Here is a 16,820-nt window from a genome sequence, read left to right on the forward strand (position 1 = left end):
GGGTCCCCAATCCCTGCACCCCCCATCCCTAATTTTGGGGTCCCCGATCCCTGCACCCCCATCCCTAATTCGGGGTCCCCCATCCCTGCACCCCCCATCCCTAATTTGGGGTCCCCATCCCTGCACCCCCCACACCATATCCCACTGTCCCCACCCCTGCCCACCCCCAAACTTGGGGTCTCTCATCCTTGCACCCCCCAATCCGCATTCCGGGGGTCCCGTTTGTTTTCCCAGCTTTTCTTTATTTTCCACTTTTTTTTCCATTTTCATTTTCTTTACAAAACAAACAAACAAACAAACAAAAAAAAAAGATGAAGAAGCCGCTCCCCGAGAGGAGGGGGCGGCCCCCCGGGACCCTCAGGGGGTGGGGGGGGGGCCCCAGGGGGTGGGGGGGGGTCTCGGGGGGTGGGGCCGGGACCCCAGCACCAGTTACACCCAATGGGTGGGGGGGGGATGGAGTTTCAGTGGGTGGGGGGGGTCCCAGGGGTGGGGGGGTCTCAGTGGGTCTGGGGGGGTCTCAGTGGGTCTGGGGGGGTCTCAGTGGGTGGGGGTCCAGGATTCCCAGCGCAGGCAGTGCTGCAATGATGGGGTGTCAGTGGGGCAGGGGGCTGGGACCCCCCCAAAACAGGTGTACCCCAAAATGGGGGCTGCTGTGATGGGGTCTCAGGGGGAGGAGGGGACCCCCAGGATGAGGTGTACCCCAATTATGGGTCTCAGGAGGTGGAGGGGACCCCCAGGATCAGGTGTACCCCAAAGATGGGTCTCAGGGGGAGGAGGGGACCCCCAGGATCAGGTGTACCCCAATGATGGGTCTCAGGGGAGGAGGGGACCCCCAGGATCAGGTGTACCCCAAAGATGGGTCTCAGGGGGAGGAGGGGACCCCCAGGATCAGGTGTACCCCAATGATGGGTCTCAGGGGAGGAGGGGACCCCCAGGATCAGGTGTACCCCAGGGATGGGTCTCTGTGTGGGGGTCCAGGACCCCCAGCACCAGCCCTACCCCAGTGCTGTAGCGATGGGATGTCACTGGGGGGGAATGGGACCCTCAGCACCGGCTCCACCCCAGCGTGGGGCACTCAGTGATGGGGTCTCAGCGGGGGGCTGGGACCCCCAGAACCGCCTGTACCCCATTGCTGCGGGGATGGGAACTGCAACCCCCAGAACCAACAGAATCCCGGCGATGGGACGGCATCGGGTGGGCTCCAGGACCCCCAGCAGCGGCTGTCCCACAACCCAGCCCAGAGGGACGAAGAGGGGGTGCCAGGGGACCCCAAGTGACGTCCCCAACCGCCCCCCGGCGCGGCGCCATCAGCCGAAGTAGGGATTGTCGTGCTGGAAGTTGTAGTCGGGACAGACCTTCTGCACCAGCTTGTAGTCGAAGCTGAGGAAGGAGATGAAGATGCAGATGACCTTGAAGGGCTTGGCGCACAGCCAGGCCGCGTGGCTCTGCGTGTGCTCGCTGAAGCACACCTTGGACGGGTCGTACAGACACGGTTTGTTCTTCCGCGCCCGGTTCGTCTTCTCGTACTCCACGTGGCAGTTGAGCCCCTTGGCCGGGCGCCCCTCGGGCAGGGTGCTCTGCTGGGGAGGGGGCGCTGGCTGCAGCAGAGTTGGGGGGCCGGGCACCAGCACCTCGAAACCCACCGCCTTGGAGGGGGGCACGATGCTGACGGAGACGTTGCCCAGGCTGGAGGAGTTGTGTCGGAAGTAGACGCTGAAGGTGCCATTGATGTGGTCGACGATTTTCCCCGTCACCAGGAGGCTGAACTTGAGCGTCTTGATGTTGAAGTAGAAGTCGCCCCAACCGAAAATCTTCTTGCTGCGGCTCGATTTGAGGGTGGGCTTGCGGTGGGCGCGGGGGCTCAGCAGCTCCCCGGTTGTCTGGTTCTTCTGCCAGTCCCAGGGGCTCCGGCCGGTGCCCGCCGGTGCCCCCGCGCCCCGGGCGGGCTCTGCCGGGATCAGCCGCCCGGGCTCCAGCGCTGGGGGCTTCAGGGTGCCGTAGGGGACATCCTTGAGGAGGCCCGAGGTGCCCATCTCCAGGTACCCCAAGGTTTTGGGGATGTGACCGCCAGCACACACCGTCTGGGGGGAGAGGGCGGAGAGGGCGTGAGCTGTGCCTGTGGCCTTCCTCATCCTCTGTCTGCTCCCTCCTCATCCTCCTGTGTGCACCCTCCTCATCCTCCTGTGTGCACCCTGCTCATCCTCCTCCTGTGTGCACCCTGCTCATCCCTTTGCCTTCACCCTCCTCATCCTCTGCCTGCTCCCTCCTCATCCTCCTGTGTGCACCCTCCTCATCCTCTGCCTTCACCCTCCTCATCCTCCTGTGTGCACCCTGCTCATCCCTTTACCTTCACCCTCCTCATCCTCCTGTGTGCTCCCTCCTCATCCTCCTGTGTGCACCCTCCTCATCCTCCTGTGTGCACCCTCCTCATCTTCCTCTGTGCACCCTCCTCATCCTCCTGTGTGCACCCTCCTCATCTTCCTCTGTGCACCCTCCTCATCCTCCTGTGTGCACCCTCCTCATCCTCTGCCTGCTCCCTCCTCATTCTCCTGTGTGCTCCCTCCTCATCCTCCTGTGTCCACCCTGCTCATCCCTTTGTCTTCACCCTCTTCATCCTCCTGTGTGCACCCTGCTCATCCCTTTGCCTTCACCCTCCTCATCCCTCTGCCTGCACCCTCCTCATCCTCCCACCTCCTCCTCCTCCTCCTCCTGGCACCAGCAGCAGCAGGGCTGGCACCTCACCAGCCCCTTCCCGGGGCTCCCCGCTCATCTGCCGGGACGGACCCCAGCGAGCAGAGCCAGATGCCGACCCCCCTAGCCTGGGACCTCAACTCTGACACGTCTCCCTGTCCCTCATCCCCCTGCCCAGCTGCCCCCCGTGCCCCCATCCCTCATCCTGCTGCCCTGCCGTGCCCGCTGTGCCCTCCTGCCCTGCCAGCTGCTCTGGCACGCTCGGCCAGCCCCGGCCTCGTCAATCATTGTCACCCTGAGCTGGCAGGGCCTTGGCTGCTCTGTGTGACCTGGATCCCGGGAGGAGCGGGGAGGGGGAGTGGGGAGGGGGTGGTGAGCGGGGGCACCAGCTGGAGGGGCTGGGGGGAGCGTGGGGGGCTGCGCTCTCACGGGAAGGTGAGGCAGGCCCAGAGAGTGGCTCCTGTCATTGCTGGGGGCTCATCCTGGCATCACTCACCCTACAGAATGGCTCAATGCCGTCTCCTGCTTGGGAACGATCCCCACTGGGAATGGCAGGGGTGCCATGAGCCCCACCAGAGAGGGGTGAGCCCCCCCGGCCCCTCCTCCATGGCTGGGTCTGTCTCAGGGCAGGGTCTCCCTGCAGAGATGGAGCAGCAGCACGAGGGGGGTGCAGGCAGGGACCTCCACACCTTCTGCCGAGCCAGAGGCTCCATCAGATCCATCCCTGGGATCCCCCGAGCTGAGCTCCTAAATCTGCTCTGGTTGTGCTGCACCAGAGGAACCCTGAGCAGGGGAACCCCGGCTCCATCAGATCCATCCCTGGGATCCCCCAAACTGACTCCTAAATCTGCTCTGGTTGTGCTGCACCACAGGAACCCTGGGCAGGGCGTGCAGCCCCACCACGTCCGTGGGAAGGGGATTTGGGGGGTTTCAGCCCGTCGAAGGGGGGTCAGGGTGAGCGGTGCAGAGCTGCAGCTCAGCCCTGCACCCCCAGCCCGGCCAGCCCCCCGCTCCCCCCGGCTCTTTCCCAGCTCGGCTGCTGCCTTCGCCCTTATCTATATTTCAGTGCAGCTTCAAAGCCGGGCGCCTTCGCCAGCCGGAGCGGGGGGCAGGGCCGGGGTGGGGAGATAACGAGGGGAGAGGGGCACCCCCAGCCCAGGGAGCTGCGGTTTTGGGAGAGGGGCGGTGTCCGCACCCCAACTCTGCTCTGTCTCTGCATCCGTCAGCCTTGGGACCCCTCACACCCCACTGAGACCCCTCAGCTGGGAGCCCCCCAAATCCTTCTGCACCCACGGTGAGGGGGCTGCAGCCCACGGGGAACACGCACAGCAGCACATCCTGCCGAGCCCCCACCGCCAGCACGGATTTCTGGAGCTTTCCGAGCTCTGCACTGGATTTCCACCTCAGCCAGGGCGGGGAGCCAAGGCCGGGCCCCAGCAGTGCCGCAGGTGCCTCTGCCCTTCCTCCCCTGCCTCAGTTTCCCTTTCCATCCCCCCTCTCCGTGACTCCGTGAAGGGTGAGGGGGGTGATGGGGTTGGATTGGAAGAGGCTGCGATGGGAATCGCTGGAGGGACAGGGAAGGGAAGGGAAGGGAAGGGAAGGGAAGGGAAGGGAAGGGAAGGGAAGGGAAGGGAAGGGAAGGGAAGGGAAGGGAAGGGAAGGGAAGGGAAGGGAAGGGAAGGGAAGGGAAGGGAAGGGAAGGGAAGGGAAGGGAAGGGAAGGGAAGGGAAGGGAAGGGAAGGGAAGGGAAGGGAAGGGAAGGGAAGGGAAGGGAAGGGAAGGGAAGGGAAGGGACAGGGATGGGACAGGGATGGGCAGGCAGTGGGAGGGGACGCAGTGGCAGCAGAGGGGGACAGACACTGGCAGCAGAGGGGGACAGACACTGGCAGCAGAGGGGCACAGACACTGGCAGCGCCTGCTGCGCTCCTGGGGCTGCGGATGCCCCGGCCAGGCTGGCACGGGACAGAGCCGGGCGCTGGGGGGCATAGTCCGGGCACAGACAGAGCAAACATCCCCCACTCCTGCAGGACTAGAGGCACCCCAGCCCCTGCGGGATTGGCAGCAGCCCCCCAACCCCTCCAGTCCCTGGGCAGGAGCTGCTGGGGGAGCGGGGGATGAAAGGGAATTGCAGAGCAGGGCAGGGCAGCGCTGCAGCCAGCCCGATCGATCGCGGGGGGACCCTCCGCTGCCCGGGGGGCTCCGAGCCCGCGGGGATCGGCGGGGCCCGGGATGAGCTGCGGCCACGGCAGCGCCGAGGGGAGCCAAGGGCACCTCCCGCGCCCCGGCAGCGCTCTCGGCATTCAGGGCAGGTCCCGAACAGCTCGCGGTAAATATTAATGCTGCTGCTGTGCCATAGGGGTGCAGCCGCACACACGGGCCCCTGAACCCTCTGGACGTGCCCCTGAACCCCCTGGACGTGCCCCTGAACCCCCTGGATGTGCCCCTGAACCTCCTGGACATACCCCTGAACCCCTTGGAGTGCCCCTGAACCCCTTGGAGTGCCCCTGAACCCCCTGGACATGCCCCTGAACCCCCTGGACGTGTCCCTGAACCCTCTGGATGTGCCCCTGAACCCCCTGGATGTGCCCCTGAACCCCCTGGATGTGTCCCTGAACCCCCTGGACGTGCCCCTGAACCCCCTGGACGTGTCCCTGAACCCTCTGGATGTGCCCCTGAACCCCCTGGACGTGCCCCTGAACCCCCTGGATGTGCCCCTGAACCCCCTGGACATGTCCCTGAACCCTCTGGATGTGCCCCTGAACCCCCTGGATGTGCCCCTGAACCCCCTGGATGTGCCCCTGAACCCTCTGGAGTGCCCCTGAACCCCCTGGATGTGCCCCTGAACCCCCTGGACATACCCCTGAACCCCCTGAATGCACCCCTGAACCCCCTGGACATGCCGCTGAACCCCCTGGATGTGCCCCTGAACCCCCTGGACGTGCCCCTGAACCCCCTGGATGTGCCCCTGAACCCCCTGGACATGCCCCTGAACCCCCTGGACGTGCATTGTGGGGGCACAGGGGGGTCCCAGTGCTGACCCCTCCTGCCCTGCTCTCCCCAGGAGTCGTGGCCGGTGCCAGGCAGGGTCGTGCCAGGCTCTGTGGCGTGAGGAGCTCTGCTGCCACACGGGTTACCTGAGATGGTTGTTTTTCACTGTCACATGCACCACTGGGTCTGCACATCCCTGCTGCTCCCCTCCTCATCCCCTTCCCTGTGCTCCTCCTCATCCTCATCCGGATCCCCACAGCATCATCCCACGGTTCAGCTGCTCCCAAGCCCCTCGTGTGCCCGTCTGTAGCCGTGGGGGGCTGCGGGCACCGTGTGCCACCCCCGGGCAGCGCGGGGAGCCGGGCCAGGATGCGGGAAGGGACCGGGAAGGGCTGGAGGCAGCTGAAGAAGGACCAAGAAGGGATGGAGGCGGCTGAGAAGGACCAAGAAGGGCTGGAGGCAGCTGCAGAAGGACCGGGAAGGGCTGGAGGCGGCTGCAGAGGGACCGGGAAGGGCTGGAGGCGGCTGCAGAGGGACCGGGAAGGGCTGGAGGCGGCTGCAGAGGGACCGGGAAGGGCTGGAGGCAGCTGCAGAGGGACCGGGAAGGCTCTCGGTGGTGCCGGCATCAATTTGGTTTGTCAGGCCCGGCAGTGATGGCCACTCACATCCCATTTGCTGCTGGGGCCAAGCGCCGTCAGCTGCTCCCCCGAGACCCTCGGTCACCTTGGTGGAGGGGAGAGGAGCAGAGAGGGGGGGACAGGGGGCCTGGCTGCTCCGGTGTGGGTTGGGATGAGCTCCAGCACCCCCAGAGAGGGGTGGGAAGGATGGGGTACGGACCCGAGGCTGAACAGCCCTGCCAGTACTGAGGGAGGAGCAGAGCTCCCCAACACCCCCAGCAAAGGTCTCATCTCCACCACCAGCCTGTCGCTGGCCCAGGCGTGTCCCCATCTCTGCTGCCAACCTATTTCCATTCCTACGGCCAGCCTGTCCCTGTCCCCAAGGCCAGTCTGTCTCCATGCCCACCACCAGCCTGTCCCCATTAATGCCACCATCACGCTGTCCCCATTAATGCCACCACCCTGTCCCCATTAATGCCACCACCCTGTCCCCATTATTACCACCACCCTGTCCCCATTAATGCCACCATCACACTGTCCCCATTAATGCCACCACCCTGTCCCCATTATTACCACCATCCCTGTCCCCATCCTGTCCCCATCCCTGTCCCCATCCTGTCCCCATCCCTGTCCCCATCCTGTCCCCATCCTGTCCCCGTCCTGTCCCCACACCTCGGCAGGGTCCCCAGCAGCACGTACACTGCTCCACTGCTCGGGGTTCTCCTGCTCTCCCCATGGGCACAGGGTCATCCCACCCTCTCCCCTGTCACCCCGCCGCCTTCGTTAGCGCCAGGAGATTAATTGGAGGTGGTGAGCGACAATCCCCGCGGGCCCGCTCCCCCCGGCAGGCGCAGCCCGGGGCGCCGTGGCATTTCCAAAGGTTAGCAGCAAACAAGGTGCCTCTGACAGCTCCCATTTATCTCCCGGCGCTGCATGGGTGCTAATGCGCTGCTGCGGTGCTGCGCCGCGCTCCGCGGGGCTGCGGGAGCACCCGGCGTGCCCAGGCGTGCCCGTGTGGGCGAGGAAGCGCGGGGAGCCACAGCGGGGCTGCTCCCGAGGCTCTGGGTGAGCCTGAGCACCCATGGGTGCTGCAGGTGGGTGCCCACCCGTGTGCCCGAGGAATGCAACGAATGGCGGCGAGTGCTGCGAACACATGCGCTGCTGCACATGCAGCCGGGCACGCATGAACAGCTCCGCGTGTCCTGCATGGCCCTGCGAGCACCTCACAGCTGTGTGCACGAGCACGGCGACACGTGTGGCGACACACACGGGGTGACACGGGTGATGACACAGGGTGACACGCAAACGGTGACACGTGTGGTGACACACACGGGGTGACATGGGTGATGACACAGGGTGACACGCAAATGGTGACACGCACATGATGACACACACATGGTGACGCACATGGTGACATGTGTGATGACACAGGGTGACATGCAAACGGTGACACACACATGATGACACACACGGGGTGACATGGGTGATGACACAGGGTGACACGCAAACGGTGACACGTGTGGTGACACACGGGGTGACATGGGTGATGACACAGGATGACACGCAAATGATGACACGCAAATGGTGACACATGTGGTGACGCACACAGAGCGACACGCACATGGTGACACACACATGATGACACACACAGGGTGACGCACATGGTGACATGTGTGGTGACAAACACAGGGTGACACACACATGGTGAGATGTGTGGTGACACAGGATGACATGCAAATGGTGACACACACATGATGACACATGTGGTGACACACACAGGGTGACATGCACATGGTGACACGCACGGTGACACGCACATGGTGACACACACATGATGACACATGTGGTGACACACACAGGGTGACACGCACATGCACAGAGCATCCTGGGTGATGCGTTCCCGTGCCCCCTGTGTGCCCGTGCCCGTCCCCACTGCCAGCCTGTCCCCATCCCCACTGCCAGCCTGTCCCTATCAATGCCACCAGCCTGTCCCCATCCCCACTGCCAGCCTGTCCCCATCCCTACACCCAGCCTGTCCCCATCCCCACTGCCAGCCTGTCCCCATCCCCACTGCCAGCCTGTCCCCATCAATGCCACCAGCCTGTCCCCATCCCCTCTGCCAGCTGGTTCCTGTCCCCATCGCTGTCCCCATCCCTACCAGATGTGCAGGGCGTGGCTGCCACCCTGAGCTGCAAGAGACCGTCCTGGGGAGCGCTCGGTGCCAGGGCAAAGGAGTGATGAGCTGCAGGGCACCCCTGGGCTGGGGGCACCGGGGATGTGGCACCTGGGCCCTCCCTGGGATGTGGCACCTGGGCCCTCCCTGGGCTGGCTGCAGGCGGGGATGCTGGCAAGGGATCAAGGACAAAGGGACAGGGGAAGAGGTGACATGCAGGGACAATTCACGGTGGTGGCTGGATGGGTCCTGCCTGGAGAGGAGCTCAGCGAGAGCCCCTCAGGGCTCCCTTGGTCCTTCCTCTGCCCCTTCTGTGCTGCTGCAGCCACAACCCCCACCAGGGTGGTGGGCAGGAGAGCATGGCACCCCCTGCACCATCATGGGCACCCCCAACAGCAGCATGGGCACCCCCTGCACCATGATGGGCACCCCCAACAGCAGCATGGGCACCCCCAACAGCAGGGTGGGCACCCCCAACACCAACATGGGCACCCCAGCAGCAGAATAGGCAGGCCCTGCAGCGGAGGGGTCCCCCAACACTGGATGGGCACCCCCAACAGCAGCATGGGCACCCCCAACAGCAGGGTGGGCACCCCCAACACCAACATGGGCACCCCAGCAGCAGAATAGGCAGGCCCTGCAGCGGGAAGGGGTCCCCCAACACTGGATGGGCACCCCTCACACTGGCCAGGCACCCCAGCTCTGGGATCAGGATCCCCAGCACCAATCTGACACCAGCGTCTCCTCAGCCAGAGGAGAGCCTGGATGAGCTCACCAAAACCAAACCTACCAAATCCACCAAATCCACCAACTCCAGCCAAATCCACCAACCCACCCACCCACCAACCCCACCTTTGGGTGCCTCCAGCCCCGGGCTGAGCTCCCAGTCCCGGTGACGCTGCCGTGCCCAAGGCCCGGTGTCCCCTCAGCAGAGCCATGACCCGCACGGGGCCGGGTTGGGATCAGCTTTGGATCAGCTGTTCCTTCACCCCCCAAACAGACACCTCGCTCCTCGCCGACAGAAAAAAATATGCAAATGCTGCAGCTTTATTAACGCGCTCGGCACGCGCTGGCTAATAAATATTTCATAGCCCGAGTAGGACTTTTTTTCTCCCTCCTCCTTCTTTCTTTCGTTTTGGTTCCTTTTCCCTGTCACTCGTTTCCTGCCTTTTCTTTCCTCAGCCGTTTGTTTTATTTATTTATTACTTTTAAGGGCTTCACAGTGAGGTGGGAGCTGGGAGGTGGATGGGGGGAGCCGGGCAGAATGTACATCCGAGTCTCTCCCCTCACGGGTGAAAAAGGAAAGTGCTGTTAAGAGCAAAGGAAAAAATATAATAGAAGGGAGGAGACGGCAGCAGGCAAAGGATTCGGGGCTTGTGTGACTCATTGGGCTGGAGGAGAAAGGGAATGAATGGGAAAACAGGAGATAAACGGAGCGGGAGGGGGAGAGGGGGTGCGGGCGGGTGGGCAGCCGCCAGCAGAGAGGGGACACGGGGGCGGCGGGGGACAGGGACATGTGGCTCTCGGGCATCTGTCACCCAGCAGCTCCCTGAGCTGACCAGAGGCCAACAGGCCTGGAACCCCCTTGATTTCGGGGGGCTCCAGCTCCTTGTGGGGGTCACTGGGGCGGGGGCTCCTCCTGGCCACCCCCGGTCGCTCCGAGCAGGACGTGGGGACACGGGTGGCTCACGAGGATGGTGACAAGGAAGTACAGCCAGCAGGGACGGGTCCCACGTCACTGCCACATCTCCAGTGCCAGGATGCCCCCCAGGATGTTCCCCCTCCTCGGCCCTGCCTCAGTTTCCCCCCAGCAGAACAGAGTGTGGGGTTCCATCTGCCCCTCTTCCAGCTCCTCAGCAGATGAGAGCAGAGAGGCAGCAGCTCCCCCCCGAGTCCCCCCAAAACAGGGGGACCCCAGGCCCTCAGCAACGCAGCCCCCACTTTCTGCCAGGCTGCTCCCCGCCCCGGGCACCCCCACCCCTTGCCTCACCATTTCACTTTATTATTGCAATAAATGTAGCCATAAAAGTGGCAGGTATTGGCGCGCACTGAGATCGCTGCTCCTGAGCTATGGAAATGTAATTTCGAGTGTGCCCGGGAAATTTTATAAGATCGTATCAGGCGGGATCATAAATCCCATTCCCAGCCCCCCCCAACCCCCCACCTGCCTGGATGAGCCAGGGCCAGTGCGAAGGTCACCAGAGAGGGGACAATGCCAGGCTGCCCCCATGGCGAGACCCCATCCCTGCGGCCCCACACTGCACATCTCCTCCCGACGTTCCCCGTGCCAGCAGGGATCTGCTCCCCCAGGAAATGGGGGGCAGCAGCAAAGACACGGCTGTCCCCCACACCCCCCGGCAGTGGATTTGGATTGAGACCCTCCAGAGACCCCCAGAAGCGCTGGGGACCCTCAAGGGCATCGCTGGGACTGCAGCTCCTCTGGGGTCACAAGGACCGTGACCCACGGCAGCCAGGCGCTGGCTCCCAGCAGGAGCAGGGGCAGCGTGTCCCTGCAGCCCCCTGGGACCCCCCTGGTGCCCCCCAGGGCTGGATTCAGCCCCGCTGGGCACCCATCACCCATCATCACCCATCACCCATCATCACCCATCACCCATCAGCACCCATCACCAGGCCTGGCTCTCACAGGTGCCAGGTGAGGCTTTGCTCTGCCTGCTGCACACCAGGGACCGAGGGGACAATGAGAGGGTCTCCCCCAGCCCACCGTGCCATCAGCCCAGCAGCTGGGACGCTCCCGGGGGTCGCACGGGGTCTGTGCCCAGCGGGGGTGCGCTGGGGATTGATTTGGGATTGATTGGCGTCCCTGCTCGGTTCCTCCACAATGACTTTCCTTTTGCAACAAGGGAAAAAGGCGGGGGGGCTGCAGGGGTGGGGGCCACGGGGATGTGATTATTCCTTCAGCAGCAATCCAAGCGGCGGGAGAGGAAGCTTCATCTTTCCTGGGCCATTTCCCTCCAGCGCCCGAGCGCCGAGGCTGAGCCAGGCACCGCGGCGAGGCTGGAGCCCGGCCAGGCCAGCGGCTGGGGGGGCTCCGCTGCGCGACCCCTCCCCACCCTTGGGCCACCGGCCGCGGGGACCTCGGCTCCTTGAGAGGAGGAGCTGTGGATGCAGAAAGGGCGGGCAAAGTCATTAATCCGGGAGTGTTAATTGGCAAGAGTGTGATTAGCGGTGGGGGCTCAGCTGGGGGCTGCTGGAGCAGGGGGGGAGCGCCCGTCTTGCCCCCCATCCCGGCTCGGCCACCTCTGCCTGTCCCCAGCGGAAAACTGGCAATTAAAAACAGGAGCGAGGGGGAAAAAAGCAATAAAAGCGGACCCGGCTGGGAGCCAGATCGGCACCGGGAAGCGCAGGGGTGGGTGGGTCTGGCTGGAGGGCACCCCTGGGTGCCCCCCCTCCCCAGCCACTGCTCCCCCTCCTCGCCGAGGCTGCGCCAGCCACGCTCCAGGCTCCAGCCTTATTGAATCTCCCAGCTTGGGGTGCAAAGGGCACCAGAGGGAAGAGTTATTAAAAAAAAAGGGAAATGAGTCGCTTGGAAACCTTCTTTCGGAATAACAGTGTGTGTTTGTTTGGCGATAGATTAGCTCAGCCATGCTGAGCACACAGCACCCGCCGCAACGGCGGGCGGCTCCGGGAGCCGCAGGAGCGGCCCCGGGGGATGCACGGAACCGATCCCGGCCCCGCGGGCACCGACCGGGCACCGGCTGGGCACCGGCCCGCTGCAGCCCGGCCCCGGAGCTCAGCACCCCCGGGGATGCCCGGCCAGAGGCGGCTGCAGCAGCACCACCCGAACCCCACATCCTCTCCTCTGCCCCCAAATGCGGTGCACCGCCTCTGGGGCACGAACCGGGTGGATTTCCCCTAAAAATGGGAGCTGGGGAGGTGGGAATTGGGGTGTCCTTGTGTGGAAAGGGCTGGCGGCATCTGCTAAGAGCAAAGCCATCTGTCAGCCAGCAGCCAGGGGACAGCTGCTGGGTGACAGCGAGGCGAAGGAAGGGACAAAGTGGATGAGTTTGGCATCCCGGGCCACCAGGCTCCGGCTGGCACCGCCACTGCCAGAGCAAGGCGGCATTTTGCTGCGAAGGGTTAATCCAAGAAGGAAAAGCTGCCAGCAGCACCCAGGTGCTTCACAGACAGCCGCTGCCTCACCTGCCTGTGCCAAGAAGGAGGGAAACCGAGGCAGGGGCGCGGGGAAGGGGGTGGGGGGCACATTCTGGCAAAGGCAGCAGGGCTGGAGCAGGGTGAGGAAGGACAGACCATTGTCCCCGTCCTGGTCCTGCTGTCCTGCCGTGGCACTCAGCCATCCCATCGTGGCTCCATCCCGGCGTTCTCGCCTGTTCCAGCCGGTTCCTGCCCAACCCCGGGCCAGCATCGCTCATCCCTCCCCTGCTGAATCTTGCTCAGGACTGGGTGGGGTCACCCCATGGCCAGGGCGTGGGGTACCCAGGGCTAAGGGTGGCATCTGCCTCGCAGGGACCCTGGGGGATGTGGGGAGAACGGCCCTTCCTCCATCCAAGGCCGAGGGTCCTGGGTGTGCCTGGGGGCTCCCTCAGCCTCGGGGAGCCAGGCTGGCCCCACCCGAAGGGACCCCCAAGATTTAATGCTCAATGAAGAGAAAATAATGGGATGCATAAAAATAACGCAGGAGCCGGGGAAAGGCCGGGGAGGGGAGGGTGGCACTCGCAATCGGAGGTGGGCTCGTCCCCCTGCCTGTTCCAGCGCTGCCAGCACAGCAGCCAGCAGGGTTGGGGGGCTGGGGAGGGGTGGGCTGCACCCCCCCAGTGGGAACTGGCACCCGCTGGGCTGGCAGAGTTTGTCCGTGCCACAGGGGTTGATCCCGACACGCCAGCGTCACCCAGCTGGCACCGCCAGCAAACCCTCGGCACGGGGGGTGACAGCGCGGGGGTCCCACACCTTGAGGGTCCCGCACCCCGGGGGTCCCTCACTCCTCCACAGGGACGTGGGGGTGCAGCCCCCCCTGCTCCTTTGCCCCCAGCACCGTCCTGCTGGGCTGTGGCACTGGGAGCCCCAGTTTGAGGTGCCCACCCGAGCCGGGGGGAGGCCAGTGGGGTCCCCCCGCCCACCCACCCCTCTCCTGACCCCCAAAAGAGAGCGGCAAAGTTTCTCCCCAGCAGGCCCAAGGAGCCGAGGGGCAGGAATGGCTCTGGCACCCTTCCCTGGCACCCGGTGGGCACACGGGTGGGCAGAGCCCAGCCCCTCCCGGAGCTCTGGGAGCGGGGGAGGGTCCTGGACCCCCCCACCGCAGAGGGATCGGCGCTCAGGGCATCTCCCGGGGCAATCCCTGCGCAGGAGGCTCATGCCCACCCCATGCCCACCCCATGCCCCAGGCCGTGCCCGTGCCCCCCACCTTTGAGCCCCCCGTGCCCCCCCTCAGCACCGCCGCCTGCGTGGGAGGGGCGGGGGGGCCCGGGCAGCGCCCTGCTCCGGATTTCATCAAAACAAACCCATTTGTCTTGAAGCAGCTCCAGCACCGACAGATGCTCCGCAATGGATGGACACGGGGAGGGGGGGGTCACGCCGAGCCACCCCCACACGCGTCTCCCCCTCCCCACGCAGGGAGCAGCGTGCCAGGGAGAGACAAGTTGCAGGAGCCTTTGCCTTGGGGGGGTCGGGTGGTGCAGGAGGGGGCGGTGGGTGGGGGGTCCCTGATGTGCATCCAATTCCCGAGAGGGAATTGACTCGTTTGATTTTATTCATGAAACACGGAAAGTAAAAATGGAGTGTCAGGAAATCAGATCTGCTGGGTGATGAGCCCGACCCCCCCGGCTGGGCTGGGGGGGCTCCATCCCCCCCTCCTGACCACCACGGCGCTGGGCTGGGATGCAGCCGTAGCCCCCCGAGGGGCTCCAGGAGGAGGTGGCGGAGGGGGGACACGGGGGGTGAGTGGCCTTGGGAAGTATCTGGGACTGGGGGACATTGGGGGGGGGTCTCTGCGGCTGCAGCCGCTGCTCAGCTCCCACAGAGCGGTGAAGGGGGGGACAGGCAAAGTCCCTCCCGCCCCCCAGGCCTGGCCCGGGGGGTCAAGACCCCCGTGCATCCTCCCCATGGTTGGGGGGTATTCGGTGAGGTGGGAATGGGGCGGGTGGGAGAAGCCCCCCGGCAGGGCTGAGCCCCCCCCGAAGGGAGTCGGGACAAGAATGAGGCGTCGCCTCTGCAGGTGGTTTTGGGGCTCACGCCCTCGGCACAACCAGGGAACAGCCGGGCCCCCCCAGTCCTGCGTGGGGACCCCCCTCTCTCCCCGACCCGGCCGCCGTGGGGTCGTCCCCCTGCTCCCCCCTCCCCAGGTGCGCTGCAGGTGCGGGGTGCGGGACAAGGGCTCCCCCGAGCCCCCCGCGGGACCCTCGGGCGGAGGGTCCCACCCACCCACGCGTGGCCACCCCACGCTCACGCACGGCTCCGTCTCGCTGTCCCCCCCCCCCCCGCACCTGCCAGACGGCGCCTCCCGCGCTGGGGGGGGGGGGGGGAAACTGGAGGGGCTTCACCGGCGACAGGACCCCCCGAGCCTCCCCCCGACACCACAACTCCCCCCGAGCTCCGGGACAGCCCCGGTTTGGGGGGGCAGGACCCCCAAATGCAACCCCTGTATCCCCCCTCCCCCCATAAAACTCTCCCGTTCACCCCCTCTGCCCCCCCCGGGTCTGCTCGACTCCCCCCCCCCCCCAAACCGACCGCGCTGTGACTGCCACAGCCCCCCCAAAGCACGACACCCCCGAACCGCGCCCCCCACTCTGCACGACCCCCCCCAGGACCCCACGCCCCCTCCCCCGGATTTCTCCTACGCCCCCAATAAGTGCACGACTTCTCCCCCCCCCGGTAATCGCCCCCCTGCCCGGTAACGGCGCCCCCCCCGCACGCCCCGCGCCGGCGGCAGCTCGCGGGGCCGGGGGTCCCGCATTCCCGGTACCTGCAGCAGCAGCAGCCCGGGCCCGAGCAGGGGCAGGCGGCGGCGGAGCATCGCGGGGCTCCGGGAGCGGCGGCGGCGGCGGCGGCGGCGGTGAGGGGCGGCGGGAAGAAAGTTGGAGACTTGCGGGGCCGGGCGGTGCCTCGGCGGCCCCGCCAATCCCGACCGGCGGGGGGGCACCGGGGGGCGGCTCCGGGGGCGCCGGGACCCCGCACCGGCCCCGTGCGCACCGGCGGCTCCGCCACACCTCGAGGTGCCTCCCATCCTGCTCCCCCGAGCCCCCCGCGCATCTCGGGGTGCCCCCGGTCCTCCCCCGCCGCCTCCTTCAGCACCCCGGGGTGTCACCGATTCTGCCCCCCCGCCTTCTCCATCAACCCGCGGTGTCTCCTGTCCTACCCTCCCCAACTTCCCTCGCACCCTGGGGTCCCCAGCTGTGCCCCCCCCCACTTCTCCATCACCTCGGGGTGCCCTCGGTGCTGCCCCCCCTTCCCTGGGGACCCCCGCACCCCGGACACGCCGGTGCTGCCCCTCTCTCCCGCAGACGCTTCATCCTCCGGTCCCGCTCCTGCCCCCCGGTCCCCCAGCACCCCGGGGTGCCCCCCCTCCTGCTCCATCTCCCCGCTCCCCCCGATGCTCCCGGACTTGTCCCGCTCTCCCCCCGCCCCCCAGGACGCTCCCGGTGCTGCCACCCCCCGCCCCAAATCCCGGGTACCCCAAACCCCGCTGCGGGCACCGGGGGGCACCGGCGGCGCTGCCCTTCCTGGGGAGGGCAGGGGGACCCCCCCTGCGTGGACCCCCAAAACTTCAGCAGGAAGGGATGGGGACACCCTAAGGAACGTCCCTGGGGGGGTCCCCCAGCCCCGGGGGGCTCCTCTTGTCCTGCACCCCCACCCGCGTCGGGCTGGACACGCCACCTGCGTCACCTGCACGGACACGTGTGTGCGCACGGACACGCGTGTGCTCATCCCCCGGCGCCTGCCGGGCCCCTCTCCCAGGGGGTCTCACTCCCCCCGCGAGGGGTTTTGGCCACTTCTCCCCCCACCCCAGCCCCCTCCCCACCCCATCAATTAATTGATCGCTATTCCCATCAGCGCTGTCGTTGCTGCGATGATCGCGGGGAGCTGCCGCCGGGGACTCGGAACCGGCGGGGCTGGGGACATCCCGGGGGGGTTCTGGGGGCACTCGGGGGTCCTGGGGGCACGCGGGGGTCCTGGGGGCACGCGGGGAGGGCGCTGCAGAACCGCGTGGACATGCGGAGACGGAATGATAAAAGGAGAAACGGAAAAAGGGAAGGGAGAGGGGCGAGGAATGAGAGAGACGGAGCCGGGGAAGAGAGAGGAGAGAGCAGAGCCACGGGGAGCGGGGCGCCCAGAGGTGCTGGTACCAGGGGGGTCCCAGCCAGCCCCAGGCCAGCCCA

At 66.1% G+C, this 16,820-nt stretch overlaps 1 protein-coding gene across 1 annotated transcript; it reads right to left on the bottom strand.

Annotated features, from left to right (window-relative positions):
- Positions 1-518: 518 nt before the first annotated feature.
- Positions 519-15,509, bottom strand: NXPH4 (neurexophilin 4). The gene is made up of 2 exons (XM_030259535.4): positions 15,407-15,509; positions 519-2,081 (listed from the first exon to the last, which is right to left on the bottom strand). Exons 1-2 carry the CDS (start codon positions 15,455-15,457, stop codon positions 1,308-1,310), a joined length of 825 nt encoding a protein of 274 aa, XP_030115395.4. The 5' UTR covers positions 15,458-15,509; the 3' UTR covers positions 519-1,307.
- Positions 15,510-16,820: the final 1,311 nt, after the last annotated feature.

The sequence above is a fragment of the Taeniopygia guttata genome, chromosome 29, assembly GCF_048771995.1.
Source record: "Taeniopygia guttata chromosome 29, bTaeGut7.mat, whole genome shotgun sequence".
Lineage (NCBI taxonomy): Eukaryota > Metazoa > Chordata > Aves > Passeriformes > Estrildidae > Taeniopygia > Taeniopygia guttata.

Coding starts and splice junctions, on each gene's coding strand:
- NXPH4 (XM_030259535.4), bottom strand. CDS start 15,457: ATGCTCCGCCGCCGCCTGCCCCTGCTCGGGCCCGGGCTGCTGCTGCTG. Junction 2,082..15,406: donor CCGGGCTGCTGCTGCTGCAG/GTACCGGGAATG, acceptor CTCTCCCCCCAG/ACGGTGTGTGCTGGCGGTCA.